General features: G+C 37.1%; 4 protein-coding genes across 6 annotated transcripts; 1 reads left to right on the top strand and 3 right to left on the bottom strand.

The window, feature by feature from the left end:
• Positions 1–125: 125 nt before the first annotated feature.
• On the bottom strand, positions 126–10297 carry LOC114518834 (peroxisomal acyl-coenzyme A oxidase 1-like). 3 transcript variants are annotated; one of them, XM_028538841.1, is made up of 17 exons: positions 9978–10209; positions 8822–8987; positions 8625–8685; positions 7506–7599; positions 7320–7427; positions 7037–7156; positions 6727–6842; positions 5686–5861; positions 5446–5608; positions 5143–5205; positions 4776–4906; positions 4514–4681; positions 3970–4075; positions 3711–3857; positions 3537–3607; positions 1263–1398; positions 126–838 (listed from the first exon to the last, which is right to left on the bottom strand). In XM_028538841.1, exons 1-17 carry the CDS (start codon positions 10084–10086, stop codon positions 773–775), a joined length of 2001 nt encoding a protein of 666 aa, XP_028394642.1. In that variant the 5' UTR covers positions 10087–10209; the 3' UTR covers positions 126–772. The 3 variants fall into 3 exon arrangements, with proteins under 3 accessions (XP_028394642.1, XP_028394640.1, XP_028394641.1); XM_028538839.1 differs by lacking the exons at positions 126–838; positions 1263–1398 and adding an exon at positions 1420–2917 and having other exon boundaries at positions 9978–10297; XM_028538840.1 differs by lacking the exons at positions 126–838; positions 1263–1398; positions 9978–10209 and adding exons at positions 1420–2917; positions 9105–9604.
• A 4433-nt stretch (positions 10298–14730) lies between these two features.
• On the bottom strand, positions 14731–21063 carry LOC114518948 (pre-mRNA-splicing factor 38B-like). Its single transcript, XM_028538993.1, has 6 exons — positions 20801–21063; positions 17514–17582; positions 17084–17235; positions 16758–16818; positions 16219–16454; positions 14731–15930 (listed from the first exon to the last, which is right to left on the bottom strand). The coding sequence occupies exons 1-6, from the start codon at positions 20972–20974 to the stop codon at positions 15651–15653; spliced, it is 972 nt and encodes a 323-aa protein (XP_028394794.1). The 5' UTR covers positions 20975–21063; the 3' UTR covers positions 14731–15650.
• LOC114518949 lies at positions 17800–19465 on the top strand. Its single transcript, XM_028538994.1, has 2 exons — positions 17800–18206; positions 18307–19465. The coding sequence occupies exons 1-2, from the start codon at positions 17934–17936 to the stop codon at positions 18889–18891; spliced, it is 858 nt and encodes a 285-aa protein (XP_028394795.1). The 5' UTR covers positions 17800–17933; the 3' UTR covers positions 18892–19465.
• Positions 21064–22949: 1886 nt separating the features above from the next.
• On the bottom strand, positions 22950–24564 carry LOC114519103 (28S ribosomal protein S33, mitochondrial-like). Its single transcript, XM_028539168.1, has 4 exons — positions 24450–24564; positions 23698–23833; positions 23516–23576; positions 22950–23354 (listed from the first exon to the last, which is right to left on the bottom strand). Exons 1-4 carry the CDS (start codon positions 24527–24529, stop codon positions 23323–23325), a joined length of 309 nt encoding a protein of 102 aa, XP_028394969.1. The 5' UTR covers positions 24530–24564; the 3' UTR covers positions 22950–23322.
• Between the last annotated feature and the right edge of the window lie 157 nt (positions 24565–24721).

Here is a 24721-nt window from a genome sequence, read left to right as displayed (position 1 = left end):
AAACGCTACCAGGAAACCAACACAATGAACACATATTTGATGTTTCTGTGTACCCGAGTTAGGAGATCGCAATGAATCTAATGAATTCCTTGATGTAATTTTAATATTTATCATTTTACTAGAAACCATGCCTTGGAATCTAGAGGCCTTCTCATATACTTGTGGGCCTATCACTACCTATGATCACTACCTATCACTACATATTAGAAAAATACAGGAGTTAATTCAAATGTTTACATTCGTGAGACTATTTTAGGAGTAAAAAATCTTGCACTTAACCATAAATCCCTATTTATAAAGATCTCATTTAATGCACCCTTTTTCAAAAGTGTTCCTTGCATGCTTATGTCATTCTTGAAATCAGTAATAAAAAGAAATTAAATCCCTTAATAACAATTGATAATTTTAACATGAAGGACACTTCTAAACATCATTAATTAAAACGCACTCAAGCCAAAGCCTGTCCGGCCGGAAAATTGATTTACGAAAACCTATAGTCGAAAGGCTTAACTCTTATTCCTGTATGCCAAAAGCTTAGTCACAACAAAACTCGCTGAACGTAAGTCATTTCTCTATCCGACTAAGTGTAAGATTGTAAGATTTTAGGATGTAAGCTTTAGTATCGGCCGTGTCGGCTTAGGAATGGAAAAGTTAAAAGAAATGGAAATTTATAAAATAAATTTTATACTTCTCCATCCTTTTCCCATTCTACTGAATGCATTGAGAATAATGTAGTGATATATACTGTAGATTTAGTGATATATTTCAAACTTTAAAGCTTCGAAGCAAATTCCCCCTTTAACAAAGGCCGTAAATATTTCTCATAGGCTGGCATCACCTGTAAAAAAAAAGAAAAATTATTCAACCATACCAATCAGTTCGGTCGACAAAATTCCTTTTTAGAAGAAAAAAACTGACTAACTCTTTACATGATCGAAGCATCGTAATTAAATACATGTAAGCTACAAGAGTTGCCAACCCCATCAAAAATGACAATATCAGCATGTCAACTCTTTTACAGTAAAATAATAATATATCGAGCGATAAGTACAGTTTGGTTCTCAATTAAGAGCGTTGTGCAAACTGCCCCCTATTATCCGCTAAATGCTCCTATTATTCGCTATTATCCGCTAAATGCTCCTATTATCCGCTATAGAACTTATCCCGCTAGCAGCTGCATGGGAAGTAACTCAAGTAAGTAATGCAAGTAACGTGCACAATCACATTTAAAGTATATTTGGGTTTCGGCAAATATCACTCACCTCATTTTTATTCAGTGGAGATTTCTCTGCCCATTTCATGAGATGTTCATAAACATTCCCATCATAACGACCGAGTACTGAGTTGAGAAGATGATCGGAATAGTAAAAAGCATCTACGAGGCCAACGGCATTCGGTCTGAAATGAAATTTGAATAGTCCAATTATCCCAGTCAGAGAAAGGAGCACAGCTGTTGTCACAAACCGTCATTACAAGTTACCTACACCCACTTGCGAGTTCAGAAGCTAGAAGCATAATTAGTTTGTTTGTTTGTATTTTTTACCCTGCCATTATTCCTTTGCATCAATGACATTTGGCGATGGGATAGTGGTTGGTAAGTAACTTAATGATAACGACTTTAAATCAGCGATGTTTTGCAAATTTTGGAAGTGGGGGAACGCCGAACGCGTATTTTAAATTTCAATGGGCGTGGCCTATATATGGGCGTGGTCAAAATACGTATAGGCATTGCCAAAATACGTATAACACAATATCATGATATACAAAGAGTAAATTCAAACTAATTATCTTGTTGAGACTATGTTCTATATCAGTGATATTTACTAGGTATATGGAAAATTTAAAATGTCTAAAGTAATTGCCAAAGTCGTTGTTTTGCGGCTGTCTGCTCCTGCTCACTTTCAGCATCTTCCTCTAACTTTCGCTTTCTTACTCTTTCATCATTGGCCGAATGATGTTTTCGCAACCAGGATTTAGTATATTTGTCTGGATCCCAAGCATTAATCGGAGGACCAACAAGTTTAATAAACATTAAATTCGATATTCGTTCAGCAAGTAGGTGATTTCTTACTGACGTACAAACCAAGTTCATTTGACTAAACCCACGTTCGCATTCTGCCGATGAGACCGGGATACAAGAGCAACATGTCAATAGAGGCTGAAGATCGTCAGGTACTCGTCTCCCTTGACATCAACATAGTCTTGGAACGCAGGCACTGTTGAACTTCTTGGAAGGGAAAACCGATCGCACAATGATCGTACCTCTTCCTCACCATAATTTAGATCAAGATCCTGTGGCCAATAAGTTGCCAGGGTAGAGAAAGCAAATCTGATCAAGAAGCTTCTGATAGGCAGCACTTTCGCGAACAGTTCCAGAGGCACATGTGGCAAAGAGACGATCTTTCATTGCATCTAGCAATTTGTCTATTGATGCATTAGCACCAATATTGACATGTCTCGATTGGAAACTAGTGGTACAGTGCCAAATCTTCCTTCCTTGACCGCATCCTTGGCTATCATCAACTTTGTTCCAGTCTTGCGCTTCAATGTTTCGATGCTTCTCGTGGACCGCTTGATACATCTGTTGGCTTTGATGATGTTCATTGAACGGTGTTGCATGGCCTCGGAGAGCTCAGAAAGCTCAAAAAGAACATCACACATGAGTGCCAAGTCCAACAGGAATTCCTCCGACTGGATTCGCTTGTTTAACCCCTCGTACATTGTTAAATTCTTTCCTTTTTCAGCTGCTTTGTTTTTGAACTGTTTGCAGAGTGCTTCGTAGTTGTTCCAAACTGCCAAAACCATCCTGTGACCACTCGCAATCCATCTCGTACTCAGTACCTTACCGATCTTTAGAAGCTGGACATCTAGACTTTTAGCAACTTCTCGTAGTTCGCGCACATTTTTGGGCGATTGGCTGTAAATTGAATACAGTCTTTCAACAAAAATCTTAAAATGGTTTATTCCCGTCAATTCTGAAATCCCATCGTCAACCGCAAGTTCTAGGCGATGACTAACAAATTTGAATAAGCGGAATCACTTTAAGGCTTGGCTACCAAGCACGAATCTATATATTTTTTTCACTATATGTTTAGATCATACAATATGTACGTTTCTTAGTACTAAGCAAAACTACAATAATCGATCATGCATTAATGAGTTTATGAGTTCTATACTTTTATAATGAGTTCTATACTTTTATAAATTTCGTTTGGGGGGACGGCGTTCCCCCATATGTAATTTTCACAAGGGGAACGTCGTTTTCCCGCGTTCCCCCTGCAAAACATCGCTGCTTTAAATAGAGCTACTAAACTGAAAGAATCATTTAAAAGTGTTGATAAATTCAACACGAGAACGATGATGTATGTACGAAGATGATGTATGTACACAAGAACAGTCATCAATGTTTCGTTGAGTACAATTGATGAGAAGTTATTCAAAGACGCTGTCACCCTGCTCTTTGTTAAATTTTCACGTTTTAGGTTTGAAACTGTCATGCAAATTCATATATAGCAACTGCCACTGTTTAAACCTACCTTATTTCATTGAACAATTCCATCATTACATCGTTCGCCATGCTGACATGAGTTCCTGTCATGTAGCCGTCCTGTGAAATGAGACAAGTATTATAACACCAGAGTGGCTTGAAATTCAAATTTGTCATTAAGGCTTTTCAAAATTTCGATAAAATAAAAATAATGATAGTTCACCTCTAAGAAATCTCTTGCGTTTTCCACAATTCCATGAACGCAATAAAGACTAAACAAAGCTTCCATAACAGGACGAAGGGTCGCGCTGAAATTTTCGTTCTTCATAGCATTGGAAAATTGTTCAACCACGAATTGATGACAATGAGCCTACAAAAAAGATCACAATGATGCACAGAATCCAAGAAATACTTTTCTTACTTGTACCAGAAACATGTTGAAAATTTGAGATTTACTTTGAAACGCAAAAGAAAAATCGCACCTGAGCAGCTCGTACTAACTCCACTGAACAATTGTTCCAAGCATCACCGGCACTTATACCATTTGACGTGCTCGATTTTACCTTTCTGGAAACAGCCAAAACTAATCTAGAGAGCGTCAATAAAACACAGTTAATTTACTTAATGCAAAATTGAGACGGTGATGGTATAATACAGTACTTGTATAATATTTGTCACGATATTGTAATGTGGTATGTTGTGGTATACTATATGTCATCTTATGGAAGGTATATCACAGTATGGAATGGTAAGATATTGGTATTGTATGGTATGGAATGGTATGGTATATGGTATATCGTATATGGTATATGGTATATGGTATATGGTATAGCCAAACCAAATGTTATTTATTGGTTAGCTAGGCAAAAATGCAATAGAAACGTGCTAGATAGGAACTTTTTGTATAAACCTGTACAATACAACAACTATTGTACAACTATCCCGTTTTAAAACCATGAATGCATATTCTAATAACCGTGACTTGAGTTAATATCACAATTCTACATGAAAGTTAGTGCTTAAAACCTTGCTGCTCTGTGCTTGTATGCTCGGAGTAATATGTCTGGATTTCTAAAGTCCTGGGATGAAGTTGCTATACACGCGGTGTCCAAGACAGCAGAGGTAAGGTAGGCAGCTGTCGGCGTCGATAATGGTTGGCCAGATGCTATCATTGAACAACATTTCACCAAATACCTATGTAAAGGTAAATAAAGGCAAGCTTTATTCAAAATAAACTTTCAAGGGGAAACTCGGGCGAAACTGAACGATCAACGCAAAGTGAGCAAACCTTGCTGTTTGTAACATCATTACAATGTTATCTCCTTCGTATGTGCACGCGGGCGCTGCATGGTCGCCATAGATTGATGGAAGACCACTGGACATCGAGAAACCATGACCACCACAACGAAACCGACAAGCCTACGATTAAAAATACAACATCACGTTATACAGGACTGTTCTTTCACAAAAAGCTTTGTGCTTATGCATGCCTTGTTGATATTTTGTGCAATTTACGCCTGTTCCTGCGCTCTTGAGCTCACTTCGACGAACGTTTCATAGTTTCAAACAAGGTTACTTCATTGGGATAATATAAAAGTTATAATAACAAAGAACAATGCGCATCAAAACACAAGTGTGGTTTCTCGATACCTCACCTCAACTCCTGCTGCAGCAACTTGGGTTGTAAAAGCCTTCATTCCAGCACTTGTCGCATGTAACTAAGTCAAATATATAATCAAATTACTGCCGTGACGTCATGGAGTAGTTGTTATCTTGAGATGGGCAGTCAGTTAAAAAGCAAACCTGGGTTGGTATAGCGGGAACATACAGGTATTAAGTCGTTTCATAGTGTTAGGACGTCTACTGGGGATATATGTGGCAATCTATCCGGCATATAAACATGTTTATATGCCGGATAGATGATTAGTAATTAGACCATGCAATATCTCTGAACCAACCTCTTGTGCATTGCTGAGATTTCCTTCTTGGATTTCCATTTGGACTTGAAAATACAGTTTTGCGGTTTCAATTGACGTGAACCAGAATGCATAAGACGTTGCAAGCAAAGGCAAAAGAACATATTGCTGTGTCTTGTAGTCCAAAACTTGTAATTCAGGTTTGCTAAATGACGAAATCAAAATCGATGATCAGAACTGTTGTTTGTTGACATCAATATTTCTTGTGTATCAAAGACACACCTTTCATCCAGCTTGCTTTGCCTCCGTACAGCGCTGTATCGTATTGCGATGGTGCAAGCTTTACTTAGCGACTCCGCTGTAGCGAAGACAATGTATACTCGCGTCATCACCATAGAAATATACGTCAATTTCGAACTGTCTCGTTTCAACCTAGTGTAATACCCATCCCTTGATACCTGAAAAAGATGGTTTAAGTTAAGAAGTGAAATAAAATGACCAGCTAACATAAGACTCCACTAACACTCCAGACAAGACGTTTTTGATGTATATTATAGGCAGTTCATTGCTAAGCCACGTTTGATGAAAGTTGCCAGATGAAATTTACTCGAACACGCTGCCAAGTTGCTCTGCAACTGCGTCAGTAGATCCCATTTACTCTTTTAAATCCCATAAAAAATTAGGTGTTTATTGACCCAAGCCTATTAACTAATTATGCGCTCATCGGCGTTATTATTATAAACTTTATTAAAGTGTCAAAAAAACCCTGATAGCTTGGGATAAAAATCCCATGCTAATATGGGAACACGACAAGGATAAGTACAAAAATACTACTTATTATAGAAATATTGCTAAACTACGAGTTGCACAAAGTGCAATTCTTGCAACCGTCCTCTAGTAATAATGATAAGTTCTTTTTTCTAATCATGCTTTTAAATGAGGACAGCAATGTCAAGACTCTCTCCCCTGAGGAAAGCATACCCCACAACTTGGGCCCAAGATAACGTAGAGAATGTTTGCCATATGTTACTGTACTAAATCTAGGTACTGAAAAGTCTGATCGTCTAAGATTATATTGAGACGTGTGTTCTTTAAAAATGCTACAGATATTAGGCGGACTTAACTTATGCTTAACTTTATATATCAATATACACACGTCTTGTAGGCTACTGTAGGCTACTGGTATATTATCAACCTCGTATCCAGGGTCTTTTCTCTGTGCTCACTCTTGGAGAGGGAAACCCGCTGAGAAAAGACCCTGGGTACGAGGTTGGTATATTATAAGTTTATTGTTGTATGAATTATATACTAGAATAGAAATACCTGACTATATTTCATCAACATGTTTTCTCTTGGTATGTGAACTTTGTTAAAGTTCATGAAACCATTGTCTATTATGTCGTATGCCATTTTGGGACCAATATGACCCAACTTTATTCCTACATAATTTTGAACATTTCTATCAGCAGTATTTGAGGTAGAGGGGGGGGGGATTTATCTCATGTCAAGTAATATCAGGAGAATATTAGATGGCAAATGGGGTATTTTATTTTAACAGTCTGGCAGTCTGCCGCTATCGATTAAAGCCTCTGGCGAAGAGCGTACAGCTTATTCCAGCTATATTAATCATCACCTGGTAAAACTTTATGATCTTCCAGGCTTCGGATTTGAACAATAAAGGCATGAATCCCATGATCTTGTCCTTGTGTTATCAATCTTGCCATCACGATGGCGTGTGTCGAGGTGTGGGCAACTAAGACGAATTTTAAAAAAAAACACTATCATAAGAATATAAAACATTTTTAAATAAACGGTATCTTCACACGCCTAGACCATTTTTTTGAAACGGACTGTATCTCCACAACTGTTTTATGGTTACAGATCGGAAACGGAAATGTGGGAGAAAAACAACTTACGTGATCCAGGCCACCATTTTGTTGCAGTTAATGTTGGACTATGAATGATGAAAGTTTCAGTTTCCGGACTGTATGTAGCTGTGGTCTCCAAACCACGCACGTTGGTTCCTAGATTAAAATACATTATCAGTGTTCTGTAAGACAGAGTGTAGATGGTTATTGCAATAAGACAAACTACTCACTTACCATGACCCATCTCAGTCTGAGCATATGTACCCACAATTCTGTACTTCTTGATCAATGGCATCCATTTTTCAAGCTGTTCCGGGGTGCTCTGAACCTAGAGAAAAAAATTTTCCTCCTTAGTTGGATGCAAACAATTAAACCCTTATTTCATTTTGAACATAATCATAAACATAATTTAATCTTGTTCAAATTCCTGTGTTGAAATTTACCAAAAAACATTTCATTGAATGAAGTCACTGGACTCTTGGGTAAAATGCGTAAATAGGTTTTTCTAATTTCCACAGTAAAATTCACTAGGCAAATGTTCAATCTTCAATAGTCAAATCGCAAATAATTTTCATAATTTTCTTGAACATGCTTGAACCGTCAAACATGCGTAATAAAAAATGCGTATTGACGTAATAAATGCGCATATAATCTAGCTATAATTTTAAGTGTTAATGCATGCAGTATGTATGTAAGCCAGACAGCTAGTTTATTATCATGATCTTCACACTTGGAATTCTATAAACACCTTGGAATTTCTGTTCTATTAGGTTAAAAAAGCAATACATACCAGAATTCATTCAACACACTGGTCTATTACTGTACTTTTATACTATACTTTTAATTTAATACACTTTAACTGGTAGTAATTTATTTGAATTTTTCTACCTCAATTATCATCTTATTCAATATATCTATTTTACTTTACTAACTCAGAAGTAGCGATGATATAATGTATCACAATTGAGTGTTAATATGACAAGTCATGTAAGTCTTTTATCTTTAAATTTATAGGTATTATTTTCAATATCTCTATCAATTGAGCACTACAGTGGACATTGATGTTATGATTAAAGATTAAACAGTGATTACTTTATGCAACTCTCTGTCTCCAATGTTTAGGACAAAAATAAATGAACTTGAAATGCAAATGTCATGGAGCATGGTGACTTAATTAGAAAGAAATTGGAAAGAGTTAGAAATATTGGAGAATTGAAGATATATTAAATACTAAAATCAATGTATACATATGATGGTCAGAGGTTGAGACATAGCATGTCTCAACCACTGATCTTGACCAACAAAACCTATCATGTAGCCAGGGTAATATAAACAGCCTAGAAATAGAGTTACCTCTATAATGGTAGTAAACATTGATCTATGTAGGCCTGTGAGGTGCAATGGAGTTACCAACCTAGAGTGTTGTAAACAACAGTAAGAACAGTTATCTGAACGTTATCAGTGCCAATTCCTTAAGGCAATTTGATTGGTAAGCAAAACGAGGGAAAAGGATGAAGCTATTTTTGTTTATTATTTTAACAATATATTACCTTCCACATAACTGTTGAACTATAGTAGGCTGATTATGCACACCTAGATCTTTCTTTGTCTTTAAAAAGTGTGTTTCCTTTTTCAACGAATTTTCATAAGCCTCTTCGATTGATAAAAAATATTGATTGGAGTTGTCATAGACAGGATCGGAAAGAATAGCACGCTCTATAAACAAATAGAAATAGGCAACTTTATCTTTCGTATTTCAAATTAAATTACATTGGTGATTGTAACAATTAAACTCTTAACACAATAATATACAGGAAAAATTAACACCCTTACGCATTGCTAATAGATTTAAGCTGCGTTTACACTTGGCCCTTTACCTGGACCAGGTCTAGGACAGGTCTAGGACAAGTCTAGGTAATATGTGCCACGTTCACACTGTCTTCCTTGTTGCTGATATTGGATAGCCAAAATAATTGACAAAATACTTGAAAAAAGACCCAAAACAGGCTGAAAAGTGGTAATACTATATGTATCCTATACAAATCATACTATTAAGTTCAAAATTTGTCAGGACTAGGTAAAGCCTGTTCACATTACCAAAATCTTGCCCCAGGTCTGGCAGGTCAGGTCCAGGCCTGGTCTAGGCTTGATAAACAATGTCCACATCTAGGCCTAGGCCTGGTCCAGGTCAGGTTAAAGCACATAGTGTAAATGCGGCTTTAGCCATGCCCCAACTTGAACAACTTGAGGTCACCCCCTCAAAAATTAATTGGTGGAATTATCCATGGGGAACAGCAAAAATTGAACTAAAACCAAGCTAGTGCCAGCTGTGTCCCAGGATAAAAGATCTCTGTTATTGATGCCTACCCTGAACTTATGGGGGGAGGGTGTTCTTAATTGTATTTCCAAGCTGCGGTGCCAAACAGATGCCCGGATAAATTGACAACCTGGATAGCCATGGAGATGTATTATATCATTTATATGTATCAATTTGGGGCACATTTTTGCCGTGGTAAAAAATCTCTAAGCTCACTGCGGTTTGCAGGTTATTTTAAATCACAAGAAGAAAAGCATATCGCTCAAACGTGATAGGCTCGTGACATCCCGTTATATGAATTAGTTACGCAGACACACGATAAAAGCATCAAGTATTATCAAGATCATGATGATGCACTGATGCACACAGTACGGTGACGGGTGACATACCCAGGCGTTTCGCCTCTCTGCGATTCTCAGCTCCTCCATAAAGAATACAAGACAATTCTTTGATATCAAATCTAACATTTTTGCGTTCCCGTTTGAGATCTTCGTTCATTTTTTTATAAAATAACAATCATGGAAATTAGAAGCTAGAACAAATTAAACAGAAAATACAGTCATATTGTATCATACACAAAAGTTTTGGCCCTTGCGTAATCCTAACCAGGTTCGTATCCTAAGAAGGACCCTGGGTACGAGATTGCTGAAATGCCTTCTCAAATGGGTAGTGTCGCAGCTCCTCGCAAGAATGATTTTCATTGGCTGAACTTTGCAATACATTTTTGTTTCGAGCACTGCGACATGTCCCTCTCAAATGTCCTCTTGCCAGGCCGTAGCTGGATCTCCACCTCTAAGGGGGGACTACTAAAAAAATTTGCCGAGAAGTTGCTTTTTTGGTACACTCCGGTACTAGACCGGTAGGCGGCATAATATCAATTTTACTTTCAAACGTGAGGAGGGGGCACTTCCCACCGGCCCCCTCAGCTAGGGCCTGCTTTCCCCAACCTATAAATATTATTTCCAAATTATATTTATGCACGTTCAATGTTTTTCGTTTTCGTGGGTCATAGTAATTTATATTCTCTTTTCTGCAGAACTTTAAAGCTTCGAAGAAAATTCCCCTTTCAACAAAGGTCGTAAATACTTCTCATACGCTGGCATCACCTGTAAAAAGGCGAAAAATTATTTATTATTCTTGGGGCAAACACTTTTTTAAGAGGAATTTTATTCATAACTTCTATTCATCTTTCTACGCATCGCTGAAAGACAACCAGTGCCATGTAGTATTTACATGCACTAACAAATAAAACATTGATAACATAAATCAATTTGGCTGCATGAAACATACTGCCCGTAGCGTGCATAATCATATTTACTTTTGTTCTGGCAGACACTGCATGAGACACCGCTCACCTCATTTTTATTCAGTGGAGACTTCTCTGCCCATTTCATGAGATGTTCATAAACATTCCCATCATAACGACCGAGTACTGAGTTGAGAAGATGATCGGAATAGTCAAAAGCATCTACGAGGCCAACGGCATTCGGTCTGAAATAAAAACAGGAGCACTTTTGTAGTTCACCGCTGCAGAGTTTTTGCTCCTTTTACTTATTTAACGACTTGCGCGCCTATGGTTTGCAATATTTGCTTGGTCAGATTGTTTGAATTAGCTCCTCTCAATTTCTCTGCACTTTGTCATTATTACTCACGTGACAGCCATGCAAAATGTGGCTCACCACTTCCAACGCAGCACAATAAACCCTCCAAAGGCAAAGAGTCAATTATATCGCTAAACAACAATTGTGCGATTTTCAACGATACTACAGCTAAACAACAATTGTGTGATAATTGTTATTTTCTGATGAATATTTTTGTGAGAGAATACGAGTGTTGGTAAAAACAATATCGGGTTATAATATAAGTCGCATCAACTGTCTTGAGTGTTTGACCAAAAATGAAAAATCTACCTTATTTCATCTAATAACTCCAATAACACTCCGTTAGCCATCCTGATATGGGCTCCTGTCATGTAGCCGTCCTGTAAAATTTATCAAATATTATCTCCAGCGCATGGTGTTGAAAAGTGTCCAAAAACCCTGCCATAAATTCTAATGTGCTGCCAAAATGTTTAATTATCTCACAGACATAAACCAAAACATAGTTTACCTCTACAAAATCTCCTGCGTCTTCCACAATTCCATGAACGCAATAAAGACTAAACAAAGCTTCCTTAACAGGACGAAGGGTCGCGCTGAAATTTTCGTTCTTGATAGCATTGGCAAATTGTTCAACCACAAGTTGATGACAATAAGCCTATGAAAGTATGAATATATAATATCATAATGCACAAAGTTGGTTAAAAGTATTTTACTTTTCCTACTGTTTAATCAGAAACTAACCTCTTCCGCAGGCATCTCTTCTAGCCCAAGCCAAATATGCATTTTTTAATACATAAGAGATGTCTGTGGAGGAGGCTAGTGACTCGCTAGTCAGAAACATCATGGGACCTCTTTGGTAATTACATCGCAATTTTACTGTTTTCAACTTTAGAATACAAGACTATATTTTAAATAAACAATTTGTAAGTGATAAAGCTTCTTTCTGCATTTAGAAACAAAATCAGAAAAGTGACATTAGATTGCCTTGATATTATGATAAACCCAATTGAAAGCAAGACGCTTTATTTGAATGCCTCAACCTAATAAATATGCTATTTACACACTACTGCGTTGATCATGCATTCAAATTCCAACAAAAGCTTCATTTCAATAGCGGGGACTTTTTTTTGGGACACTCTGTATATATATATATATATATATATATATATATATATATATAATATATTATATATATATTTATATATATATATATATATATATATATTTATATATACACATATATATATATATATTTATATATATTTATATATACACTCCGAGTGACTACCTGAGCAGCCCGTACTAACTCCACTGAACAAATATTCCAAGCATCTCCAGCACTTTTACCATTTGACGTGCTCGCCTTTAACTTTCTGGAAACAGTACAAACCAACCTTGAAAGAGTAAATAAATCACATTTCAATTACTTTATTGCCAAGCTTCTGCGTAAAGCGGCCGTGGATGGTGTTCCATGTTCATCTCGCCTACCCGGCGATTCGGGATTACACCCGGGTATTGTCACGGAACAATGTGAAATCAAATCGCTTGTCATGTATTGATAGCCTACGGCTATGTCCGCCATTGTCCTAGTTGGTGGTCCAAATTTATGTCTCCTACTACCTATAGATTTTATTGGAAGTTTTTCAAACTGGCTTCAGCCAGTATAGGGACCTGGAAGATTTGATGTAATTACATCTAGATTTATTAACTTCTCGTTTCACCTTAGTTTCTGTCAATTCACGGGATTGGGTCAACAGTGGATAGAGCTTCGTAATCGGCCGGTTGGTTTTCCCACTGCTAGTTCGTAAATTTACAGCGCGTATCCCTTCCTCGTATGAGGCTTTCGATGACGGCCATTCTCCATAAGAGTCTCGGCTTATCACTGTGTTTTAAAACCACGTCCCCTACTCGGACTGATTGATCGTTATTCCCTGTGCTCTTATGGAACTTTCTGAGTGACGTTAGATATTCTCTTTTCCAACGCAATTTAAAATGTTTAAATCGTAGCACTTGTGAGTTTACTCGCTTTCTGTCTTCCAAATCGTCCATGAAATCCGGATCTTCGATCTCGTCATCGTCAACGTGTGGATATGCATGGCAATGATGTCATTCGCCTTCCATAATGAAGGTGTGCTAGAGTGAGAGGTTTATCATCATTCACGTCGGAAGAAACGTAGGTAAGCGCCAAGCGGCCGATCGTTTATCACTGCTTCGATTTCGGTAACTCTCGTTTGAAGAGCGATGAGTCTGATTCTTGTTCGACGAAGTACTTTCTTGATCACCGTTTTTGTCATGCCGATCAGACGTTCCTAGGAACCCCCGTACCAGGGGGTTCTCTTGGGGATGAATTCCCACTCGACACAACGGTCACTGAACGCCCTTTTCAACGGTGGGGATTGAAAGAGCCGTTTAAGTTCATCGGCTGCTGATTGGTAGGTCGATGCGTTGTGTGATATTATTCGTTTGGGAAGAGACTTCCTGCTGGCAAAATGACGGAATCACCGAATGCTTGAATGAAGGTTTCTTCAGTGTCAGGTCGGTGACGATTTCGAGATGAATTGCTCTTGATGTTGCGCAAGTAAAAAGGCAGATGTATACCTTTGTTTCTGATCCGTTAGTATTGTTGACAAACAGTGCACCAGTAAAGTCTACTCCAATTACCTTGAACGGTACGACCTCGTGTATTCTTGATTTTGGCAAAAGAGCAGGATTAGGAGCGGGGTATACATCTCCTACCACCTTTCGGCAGGTAACACAGTTGCGTGGTACTTTCTTTACCGATTGGCGGTCTGCAGCTATCCAAAACTTTTTGTTGTTTTTCTTTGTCTTTGTACAATATTTTTAGGCAGATCAAGTGGAATTTGCCTTCTTGTAATTCATGCTCTTAGTCCTGTGCGTCTTTAGCGGGTTGTACCAGTTTATACGCAGACGGACAAATAATATAAAGAACTAAAGAAGCTACGAGCATCAACTCGAGCTTCATACATACCCAGGCGTTTCGCCTCTCTGTGATTCTCAGCTCCTCCATACAGAATACAAGATAATTCTTTGATAATAAATGTAACGTTGTGTTCCCATTTGAATTTTTTATAAAATATTTTAAAACCATCGAAATTAGAATAAATGAAAATATTACAATTCATTTTGGCCTCGAATGCGAGCCTCTTCTTTGATACCTTCCCATGCAGGTTACCTTGGTGCACCTAGGACTATTGCTTACCAGAGCGAAAAGGCACCCTAATAAACCATATTAAACGTACAGTAGCACCACTGCCTTGCTGGCAATAGCAATTACCTGTGAGACAAAATTTCGCTTTTTTCGGTCAATTATAGCATATGCCATGATTATAGCTAGTGATTTCTGACTGTACGCACAGTTCACGCGTCACAGATTGAAGTGAACTCGTTTGACGGGCTGTGCTGTCGACTGTGTGGCAAGCATGGGTTACAAATGGGACGAGAATCGCATATTCGCATAGAGAAACATTCGCATAAGATAAAAACATTTATGTATATATTTATCATAAATTCTGAAGTGAGCACACTTACTGCATATTAACAAAACATGCAAAAAACTATATTACAATTTAAAACAAAATGTTCACAGCTCTGTTTTATGAATCAATTTCATTCAACTTACACGGGGCAATTTTTAAACATCATGCAAAAAATATCTGACAGAAAGCAGTAATAAACAGGTAGCTAGTTTTAAGCGAACTGTTAGTGCATAAAAAAATCAAATTCATTAGAGAAGAGACCGAATTGCTTTGCGGTGGGATATCCACTTTGCGGTCGATATTCACTATTTTTGTGTAAGAAAAAAAATTTTAAGGTTACAGAAAAACTACTCGGACCCAGTAACTAGTACGTATTGTTTTCAGATATCTCGCATTGATTAAGGGTGGGAGGTAGAAAAGAGTACTGTCACACAGATTAGATCATAGCATATTGGTCGCCCACGTCAAGCTTGATATTGTAATAAAATTTCTAGGTGTCAATATCTAACGCCAATAAGAGTTTGATTTCACTTCGAGCCTTGTTATAATATCCTTTACGACCGTATGGTGAACTGGAGTGCGCTACTGTTATGATTGAAACCTATGTTATCCTTTCAAAAACTTTGACGATTGCCCTGAAAACGAGCCAGAAAAATATCTTGAAAATATGAATTGATTTGTATGATCCAACAGAGTAATGTGGCATTTTAATTTAGAGCGCTATTCTATTTTTCCTCCCCAAATGTGTATGTTTAAAATACGTAATTCGTTCTACATAATATCGCATGATACTGTACATAAGTGCATGGAAATTTATACCCAACGTGTTTAACTTGGGTTAGCTGATAGGAAAACAAAACCGTGCATATGACAGGTCTCGTATGTATATATAAAAACCCTGCGAACAAGGCTGGTGTATATATGCATGGTAACAAAATGTCAGATGTAAGGTTCACTAACTGTGCTATCGATCCCTCCTAGATCTTTCACGACTGTCCCTATCACGACTTCTCTGCTTTCTTTTATGACTATCGCGATGTCTTTCCTTGCTACGACTTCGCCTATCTCTATCTTTGCCATTCCTCTCCCGACTTCGCTTTCTTTCGCGACTTCTACTTCTCCGACGCCGTTCCGGGCTCCGCCGTCGCGGCGAACGGTCTCGACTCCGATGTCGTTTTCGGTCCCGACTTGGACTCCGGCTGCGTTCAGGTACCCTTTCCTCTTCACGATTTGGACTTTGTTTACTTAAAAAAAGAGAAAATCTTAATCCCCGATTTCCGAGATACGATATTAAAGATTTTATGAAAGTAGCTATGTAGCGTCAAGCAGTATTTACAAACAGTTGACAGACACAGATCTTGTGTACTTTAATCGTTCAGTTTCTTTTTTTGAATTATCTATTCACACACCCATATCTCAGGAGTTAAAAGTTGTGTCTGTGTAAAATCACTCTATCGCTATGTCGCTTGCGGATCCTGTGGGTAAATAATTAGTTCATGGTATCTAGAACTAAAATTTATATAACGCAGTACCTATCTTTTTCTCTCATCATTTTCGAGTATCGTTCCGCCTCACCAAAACCTTCATCTGCCTTGCGTTTTCGGTCATCGCAAAGATTTAGTGCTTGTAGTTTGCCATTGATTTCCTTCTGAATTGGGACTGGAATACGAGGAAACAGCGAATCATACCAATCCAACTTGAGCATGAAGCTACGAACCATTTGTCCAATTGTCATTGTACATCCACCACCAGCTTTTGGATCTATCTCCTAAAATAGGTTTGCAAACATAGAAGCATTGTTTCTAGCAAATGGGAAAATAAAAACCCAGGCAAAAGAAGTGAAACCAAAAAGCATTGTTTCATGGACACGTCTTTTGACTTAGGGGTGGGAAATCTGTAGCTAAAAGCATTGTTTCACAGCCAGCCAAAATTTTCAATCTCCATCAAAACTGGTTGGGTGGAATTGTTTGTTTAGTGAACTGTGAACACCAAGATATGGCAAACTAATGAATCCAGTATGTGTGTTAGAGGATAGCTTTTGGGGAAACTAACTACACCATACTTTACAAACCTCTTCATCTTCTAAGAAAGGTTCATACCAGTCCCAGAGATCAGCAGGTGGCTGTGAAAACCTAAATAACAATTTTTTTACAGAAATTAAGGTTTTCACATAACAAAGCAATATCCCTGGATTTTCAATATGTAGGTAAAAAGATCACTTTAAAAAAAGATGGTCTCAATAAGAGCTGGCACTCAAAATATCATTTTAAATGTCTGTTATTGAAAATAAACTCTTTTCACATGGTTTTAATTGATAATAGCACATTGTAAGCTATATGTTTGTCTGTCAGAGAAATAAGAGTTTTTAGTTTCTGTACTTTACCTGAATGCACATACCTAATGTACATGAAACCAAGCCCTCTGATGTATGGAGAGTCTGTATGATTGATTAAACCATTTAATTGCTTTCTTGTTAAACGTAATGTAAATAGTTTGTACAGCAAACAGAAGGCTGTTGAGATGATTCCACCTGCACCAACACCTCGTACCTGGAGTAATCAAAGTATTAATTACTTTTTTACTTATGTTTTAGAGCGTGAAACTGTAACCTTAGACACAAAAAAATTAAGACACAAAATAATATTGTTATATTTATGTCAAAAACACTGTTTTTTTCTGTGATAAATGTACAATCTTGCTTGCTTGCTTTAAAGCCCATCCACTGCTAAACAGGCTTTGTACGACCACCACATTAACTGTGAAATGTGGCAAACAATAGTTCTGGTACCAAGTACTAAGTGAATTTTGGTGTTATATGCATACTTACCCCACCGCACATTCCAACTTGACCAGATGTTTTTCTACTTCCCCTTTCCCATGGTTCCAAGTGATCAACCTAGGAATAAAACTTTACATTAACTTATACAGTACATTGGCCAGAATTTATAATGGCCACCACCAATAACATCTAAAATTAAAAAACAGGTTGAACTGTTATACCGCCAGGTTCAAATCAAATACTCAAAATTTAAAACAAAACCCTTTCTCTTATTAATATAATTTTACTGATGGGAGATATGGGCTTGCAAAATAATTTTTTATAGTATTTGGGGTTTGTACTGAGTCTACCAGAGGAGGTTGGACAGCAGGCCGCAAAGCATGATGGGTATTGAGCGCTCAATTATGCGAACGCTTCATTTGACGTTTTGACTGTCGTGATGTGAAGAGCTCTGCAAGTATAGGAAAAATGGATGCTTTCGAAAGACAGGATTTTCAAGCTGCGATAGTGCAAAATACTATGATGTATATGTATTGTTGCGATCCGCATTACGACTTATCTTTTACTGTACCGAGTTTACCGTTTTTTAAGCTGCATGGGCTTTGCTGCCATTTCGCCTTTCATAATACTCCGTCTGAAAGAAGACTTTGTATTATACCAAACACCGAAGCACTGCTTTCGAAGTTGAATGGCCTTAAATCTCCTTGTGTCATCAACGTTAAAGCAAGTACTATATTTGAGGTTAGTATAAAGTACTTGTCAACACCTCATTTTTTAATATTTTTTATTAACTTTTAAGGCTTGATTTGTGTATTAAAATTTAACTGAAACTTTTTTTTAGTTTGGTACTATCCCTGATGAATTTATTCATTGTAAAGCGGAGAGAATGCTTTTAATTTGGGATTTTGATGTGGATCGTGTATTGACAGAAAATACGAGCGCTGTGGATGCGGTTACTCCTGATTTTGATGACATCGAAATTAATAATGAGGACAGTGAAGAAGATGAAAGTGAAGAAGTTGAAAGTGATGAGGAAGAAATCACTCATGCTCTACCATTCAAGTGCATTGGAGCTGCTCATGAACAAAGTTACCAACATCATCTGGAACAGGCATATCTTGCCCTTGAATATAATGAATCAGTAAATGTTAGACTAAGACCAGAGCCGGAGAATCCTCGGGACCAAAATGCAATTGCTATTGATCTTCATTATGGAACTCAATGGGAAAATGTTGGATATATAGCTTCTGAACATTGCAAGTATTTACATCCACTGATTGCAGCAGGAGATATACTAGACGTCTATGTTGAACACATCAAGTTTCGGGTTAACTTTTTAAAAATAGGATTTTATCCAAAAATCTGGATAAAGAGGCGTGGTAAATGGGAAGGTCAGATTGTAAGGGCTAGTATGAGTGTACGTTGACATATAATTTCATAAGAACCAGGGTTTGCAAGTTGTGAATTTCTGCAATTATTTCCATTGGCTAACCTATGTAGATTTTTCCAGCATTTTTGCCATCAACTTGTTTTTAGTCTGGTTTCCATATGACAATCAAGTTGTTGCATAATAACTAATAATGATAGATATTTTTCTTAATGGTTAACACAACACCCTGACAATGTTGTATGGAAACCAGGCTTTCTATTTTATATCCTCAAAACCTATTGTCTATAACCAAAGCACTTCACTGTCATGTGATATTTCATACAAACCCTTGCAGTATTAAGAAAATTAGAAAAATATTCATACAATACATGGTATAAATATGTAAATCTGTATTTATTGATGAACAAATAAATAAACTCATCAAATTTTATTATGGTTATAAAATATTGTAAGTAAAATTGCCTTGACAAAACAGCCAAGATTTTGCATTTATACATATATTTACATGATGTTCAAAAAAGTAAAAACCTGCATACACACACCATTGTTTTTTGTTTCTATGCTATTGTTTCTATGCTAATAGCATTTACAATTCATGCAAACTTGAAGATCAATTGTACTAGATAAGGTGTTCATGCCTTTAGCTTTTCAATCAACCTAATATACATAAATATTGCCAGTTCTAACACACAATGGCTTAGTAATGCAGATCTTAACTCACACTAACTGTAAACATCAACAAGCATCTAAAGAACAGAACCAATATAAAATGTCAGTTTATTTTACTGAAGAAGTGAAAACATATAATCACACAATATGTTTCATATTTATCAATTTTGTGAAGGTGGTGGTGGTGGTAACCTTCTGGTTGTTTGAAATGTGCTGATCTAACACTCAATTGACCACGTTGTGGGATTACAGCTAGGCGTTAGCGAATGAGCATAGGAGTCGTCACTGCCAAAAATGGAAATCTATATAAAATACAAAAAAATACTATTTTCCCGTCTAAATGTTAATAACTAAGGAAGTTAAACCATGAATACAAATAAAATTTACATTAATATTACAAATTATGTAGTTAAACAATATTTGAAAGGGAAATATCCCATTGACCCGAAATGCGCTATTTTGAACATCTCAAAACAAGAGTGGTAAATTCAAAGCCCGATATCTCGGAAATGGTGTGGGGTCGCAAGGGGTCGATCCAGCCGATTTTTTTTTTACATACTTAACTTCATTCTTACAAAGAATCTCAAAAATCGAACCACAGGAATTCGAGATTTTCAACTTTGAAAATTGTAAACAGACAAGCACATGACTCATCACTTCGGAACGACCCGACCAACTTCAGTTATAAAAATCGACTTAAAAAGTAACGCTTACCTCGATAATCTCGACAGATATCGCCAGTCCAATGAATCTTTTTTCAAAAAATATGCGTTTTAATCAGTAAACTTTAAAAAATATACTCAATATTTTTATGTTTCTCCGTCTTATGTAAATTTTCTCGCTCAAAATCTTCGCAAGCACGCTTGGAAAATAGCGCAATCTCATTGGTCGAGAAATTCACGTGACAGCTGTCCAACCTCCTCTGTGAGTCTACTGACACAAGTTCAGGTATTCTGTATTCAGCAATATAAATTAGCAATAATAAAGATTAACGTATAATTTTCTAAATGCACCTATAATGTAAACATTATACCAGAGCATTTCATTTATTTGTTTGTGTAATACAAGATGAAACCTAACTCAATATAAACTAGTTTCTAGAATCTTACTGTTTTTATAGTGTAGTACTTTCCAATGCTGAACAGTTCCCGCGTGAAACATGTGAAACCAACTGGTATTTGTTGAGGCCACAATCATTTGCCGATCATCCGTTAAATTGCAAATGTTGACCAATTTCTGACTGCCATGTGAGCATTTCTTAACCCACAGTCCTTACCTTGTAATATATTTCGTCTACTACGCCGTGATACGTTTTGAGTTCGTACAATTGATTTTTGAAGTACGGCGAAGCTTGGATATTTGTCAGGATCATCGTGTTTAGGTTCATAGTTCGTTCATTTCCCCAGACCGGTAAATTGTTGGGCTTCTTCTTTGTCTCTCCATCCATCATTAAATGCAGTAAAATTAAAAAATAAGTAAGATATGAAAGAAATTCACAAAATGAAAACTGCCATTTCGATTTTCGGTAGGAAGATCAGAGATAATTGAATAGAATTGAATTATTGAGAAGTGACCGCGCATAAATTGAGGCGAGATAGCACTGGTCATATATGTGCATAGTATCGCAGTCACAGCATGTGTTGCCACCAATGGTTGCCCACTTTCCAGTTTAACTTGCGTGATTTTTCTGGATTTTTCATGACTGGTTTTTATGGTTACAGATTACTTCTCGAAGCTTGAGTCAATAGTCTGCAGGAAATAATCAGTCAGATATTTTTTGATAAAAAAAATGTTCAACTTTAGTTGCTATGTGCAACATGGTAATGTTTGGGGCGCTTTCCGTTTCATGTCAAAACCATATCAAATCGGTTGCAATTCGGTGAAACACTGTTAATTTACGATGATTGAAGCCAATTTAATTTTCTGAGGCCTAAGCATATATCTCCTTGGATTACAATTTTGCCCGAAAAATAGACGGTAAATCGTATCTTGGTCCCGCCCAGCCACCAGCTCGTAGGCCTATGGCACATAGTCTAATTCAACAGATAGATGTAAATACTTAAACGGCAACTATTTGAGCGAAATATTACATAGTAGTAGAATTTTGTTATTCGAATAATAGCTTTATACTTGTTTTCGTCTTTGGATAAGGGAAAAACTGGCAACAAATCACTTTCTCTATACAATAGCTAATGACGATAATTACGCCTTCGCAAAGGTTTAGTGGGCAGCAATATGAATCAATTTTCGACACACAAATAAAGTTGAATTGTTTTATTTGAACTCATTAAGCGTATCGAGTATTGTTTAGCTTATCCCACGCAACAATATAAAAGTCCGCAAATTTCTGCCACAAACACTTCGAGTTTAATTCGCAAACTGGCAACTGACACTAGGAAGCATCAAGCAGAGAGACATGAGTTCTGACGAATGCCCTTGCGAAATCAGAAAAGAAAATCGATGCAAAGAAGAAGTGGTGATCGCAAGTCCTACAATTTCAGAGAGCAGTTCTGAGAACAGTTTTGCCTTCGGGTCGGGAAACAGCTGTGGGAGCGGCTACGCCACCTGTATGCCAGTCCGAACCAAGCGAAAACGATCAAAAGCTCCTCCTGGCAAACCACCATATTCATACGTGGCATTGATCAGCATGGCCATCACAAGCTCCCCTCGCCGGAAAATGACCTTATCCGAAATCAACAAGTTCATCGCAGATAATTTTCCCTACTACGTAACATGTCCCCTAAAATGGAGAAACGCGATTAGACATAACCTTACCTTGAATGACTGCTTTGTGAAGCTACCTCGTGATGCTCGAGATGAAACCAAAGCGCATTACTGGACCATCGACCCCGCGAGTGAAACCATGTTCGAAGATGGGAGTTTCCGAAGACGGCGCAAACGCTTCAAACGTGAACAAGATTTACACGAAATTCTACCAGCTCTGGTTGAAAGAACAAACCTCCCACCAAAGGTAGCAATGCCACCACAGTTTTTTCAACCCTACCCATCTTATCCCACCGTTGCAACTTTACCTGGCCACACTACTCACCCGTCTGTCAGACGAGGCTTCGCTATCAACGACATCCTCTCAACTCCTCCAATCTATGGGTCCACCCCTTACCCCATACCCACCGCCCAACAAATGTTGTATCTCCCACCACAATACTACATGCCCTATCATTATGGTCTGTGGCCCTCCTATCCTACGACACCAAGTCAGGCAAATTCTGAAGTTGGATACCTCTACGCGAGAAAGCAAGATTATAGCGAAGCTGATGATACGAATTATGAACAGTATGAAAATTCTCATGAACTATAGCTCACGAATCTTTTCACTATGACGATGTGAGCACCTTCAAATATACACTAGCTAGTTTAGTTCACGAGAACGAATGACAGTTATGTAGATGCCTATAATTATTTAATTGTAATTTATTGCCTATTATTAAATGTAATTTATTTGAAATAAAAATTTTTGTAAAAAATTACGAGTTCCTTTAATAAACTTTGAACCTTTATCATATCAATTATCGATTGTAAAACTATTCACATACAAGATTCTTTTCAAGAGCATAAAATCTCATTGTCAACCACAGTCCATAGAAACATGAATAAATAGTATTTCCACATCAGTACAAAGATTTTAACATCATGGATGGAAAATAATGTATGAAATATTGCTTGGACCTTGTTAGAAGAACTAGTTCATGTACTTATTCAATAAATTTGTAAACCATATTCTTAATTTCCCTTCACTTCTGGAAACAAGTTCATCCTGAAAAACAAAGCTTTGGTGTTTTATTTCTTTTTCTTGGCTCTTTTTCCTTGACCTGTTAAAAAGTGGAGTGAGTTGAAAAATTTGGTAATTGCAGGACAATAATGGTATGGGACCACAATGTAACTGGGGTGATAGCTTGAATAATTGTCCAGGTATAAGGGAAGCAAAGTACAGGTTATTATACAAGATATTTTTTTATTTCTTTTATCCAACCTTTTGTTGGTGCCCCCTTCCCTCTTTCTCGCCTTCGAAACTGCATCTCTTCTTTGAAATCCTGGCAATATTCAAACCAAAATAAAACCAAACGAAAAAGGTGCATACCATTTGAACAGTATTTAAGTACCATACCTCATAATTGTATTACATACTCTAAAGTTTGAAGACTTAAAACTTACCAAATGTTCATCATGATATAAACCTAAATGCCTCAGCTTAAATAGCAATGACTGAAACTGTTTTATTGGTGGATAATAACTTGTAATTTGCTCAGCACGTGGACAGCTTCTGAAATATTCCACAACTTTCTGTCCTCTAGTGAAAAATATAATGAACATGCAAAATATAAACACTACTTTAACCTGGCCCTAAAGATTACAGGTAAATATACAATATATACACTTAGTCAGTCTGTTGGTGTAACTTGTTCCAACATCCAAGTATGAACAACTTATAAAGAGCACATCAGAGCACCTTATGCATTTATGTTACAAGATCAGCTCCTTGCCTTCCTTGGGAGAAATATCAAGATGACCATTGCAATTTGTGCAATGGTCTTAGAAAGGAATAGACCTTTCTCATTATAATCATAATGTCAAACAGGAAAGTCCAATGTCACATAAAGTTTGATAGCTCTGCAAAACTAACGAGCGACTTTCCGTGCTACACATCACTATATGAGAAAGATTCATTCTCTTCTTTTGGTGTCACAAAAGTGTTTGATGCCATAACATATTTGCCTATTTTCAGATTTCAACAAGGTTGAATACAAAATTGACAAAGACATAACTGGGTATAACAGCTTGTATGTCAACTATTGGGAATTTGGGAGGGGGGTAAGGGGGGAGGGTTCCTCGACAGAATATAGAAAATTTAAACATAATATACGGCTTATATAACCAGTTATGTGACAAATGAAAATAATACATACCGCACAGTTGTTGGTCTAACAAGTTCTCCAAATATTCGAGCACGAAGAACAGCAATCTTTCGAGCATAATTTGTGCTCATTTTATTTTTGTACAACGCACAGTGTGTCTCTAAAACCGCGTAATCAATCCTGGGCACTGGCACCAGTGTTTCTCAGTTCATTCTCTTCTTATATAGCTCAGTGTTCACTGATTTACAATGTCACTGGAGTGGTCGAAAATATTTATTTTCGATTTCAAATACGATGTTTTTTAATTTGATGATTGAGGTATG

Source organism: Dendronephthya gigantea, unplaced genomic scaffold (genome assembly GCF_004324835.1).
Source record: "Dendronephthya gigantea isolate DGI-Jeju-01 unplaced genomic scaffold, DenGig_1.0 000012F, whole genome shotgun sequence".
In the NCBI taxonomy this organism is placed as follows: Eukaryota; Metazoa; Cnidaria; class Anthozoa; order Malacalcyonacea; family Nephtheidae; genus Dendronephthya; species Dendronephthya gigantea.
The sequence above is the reverse complement of the archived record's forward strand: the minus strand, read 5'-3'. Positions and strand labels throughout refer to the sequence as shown.

Bases quoted from the DNA above. Each gene is read 5' to 3' on its own strand.
- LOC114518834 (XM_028538839.1), bottom strand. From the start codon at position 10,086: ATGAACGAAGATCTCAAACGGGAACGCAAAAATGTTAGATTTGATATC. The intron at 7,600-8,624 runs GTAACTCTATTT...TTTTTTCTCTAG, and splicing joins TGTTTACTACCATTATAGAG to GTTCAGAGCACCCCGGAACA. The intron at 2,918-3,536 runs GTAGGTTTAAAC...TTCAATTTACAG, and splicing joins GAATTGTTCAATGAAATAAG to CCAATCGCCCAAAAATGTGC.
- LOC114518949 (XM_028538994.1), top strand. From the start codon at position 17,934: ATGGATGCTTTCGAAAGACAGGATTTTCAAGCTGCGATAGTGCAAAAT. The intron at 18,207-18,306 runs GTTAGTATAAAG...ACTTTTTTTTAG, and splicing joins AAGCAAGTACTATATTTGAG to TTTGGTACTATCCCTGATGA.
- LOC114518948 (XM_028538993.1), bottom strand. From the start codon at position 20,974: ATGATGGATGGAGAGACAAAGAAGAAGCCCAACAATTTACCGGTCTGG. The intron at 17,583-20,800 runs GTAAGGACTGTG...TTTTATTCCTAG, and splicing joins TAGACGAAATATATTACAAG to GTTGATCACTTGGAACCATG. The intron at 16,819-17,083 runs GTATGTGCATTC...ATTGTTATTTAG, and splicing joins CTTGGTTTCATGTACATTAG to GTTTTCACAGCCACCTGCTG.
- LOC114519103 (XM_028539168.1), bottom strand. From the start codon at position 24,529: ATGAGCACAAATTATGCTCGAAAGATTGCTGTTCTTCGTGCTCGAATA. The intron at 23,577-23,697 runs GTAAGTTTTAAG...GAATATTGCCAG, and splicing joins TATATCATGATGAACATTTG to GATTTCAAAGAAGAGATGCA. The intron at 23,355-23,515 runs GTTGGATAAAAG...ACTTTTTAACAG, and splicing joins GAAGGGGGCACCAACAAAAG to GTCAAGGAAAAAGAGCCAAG.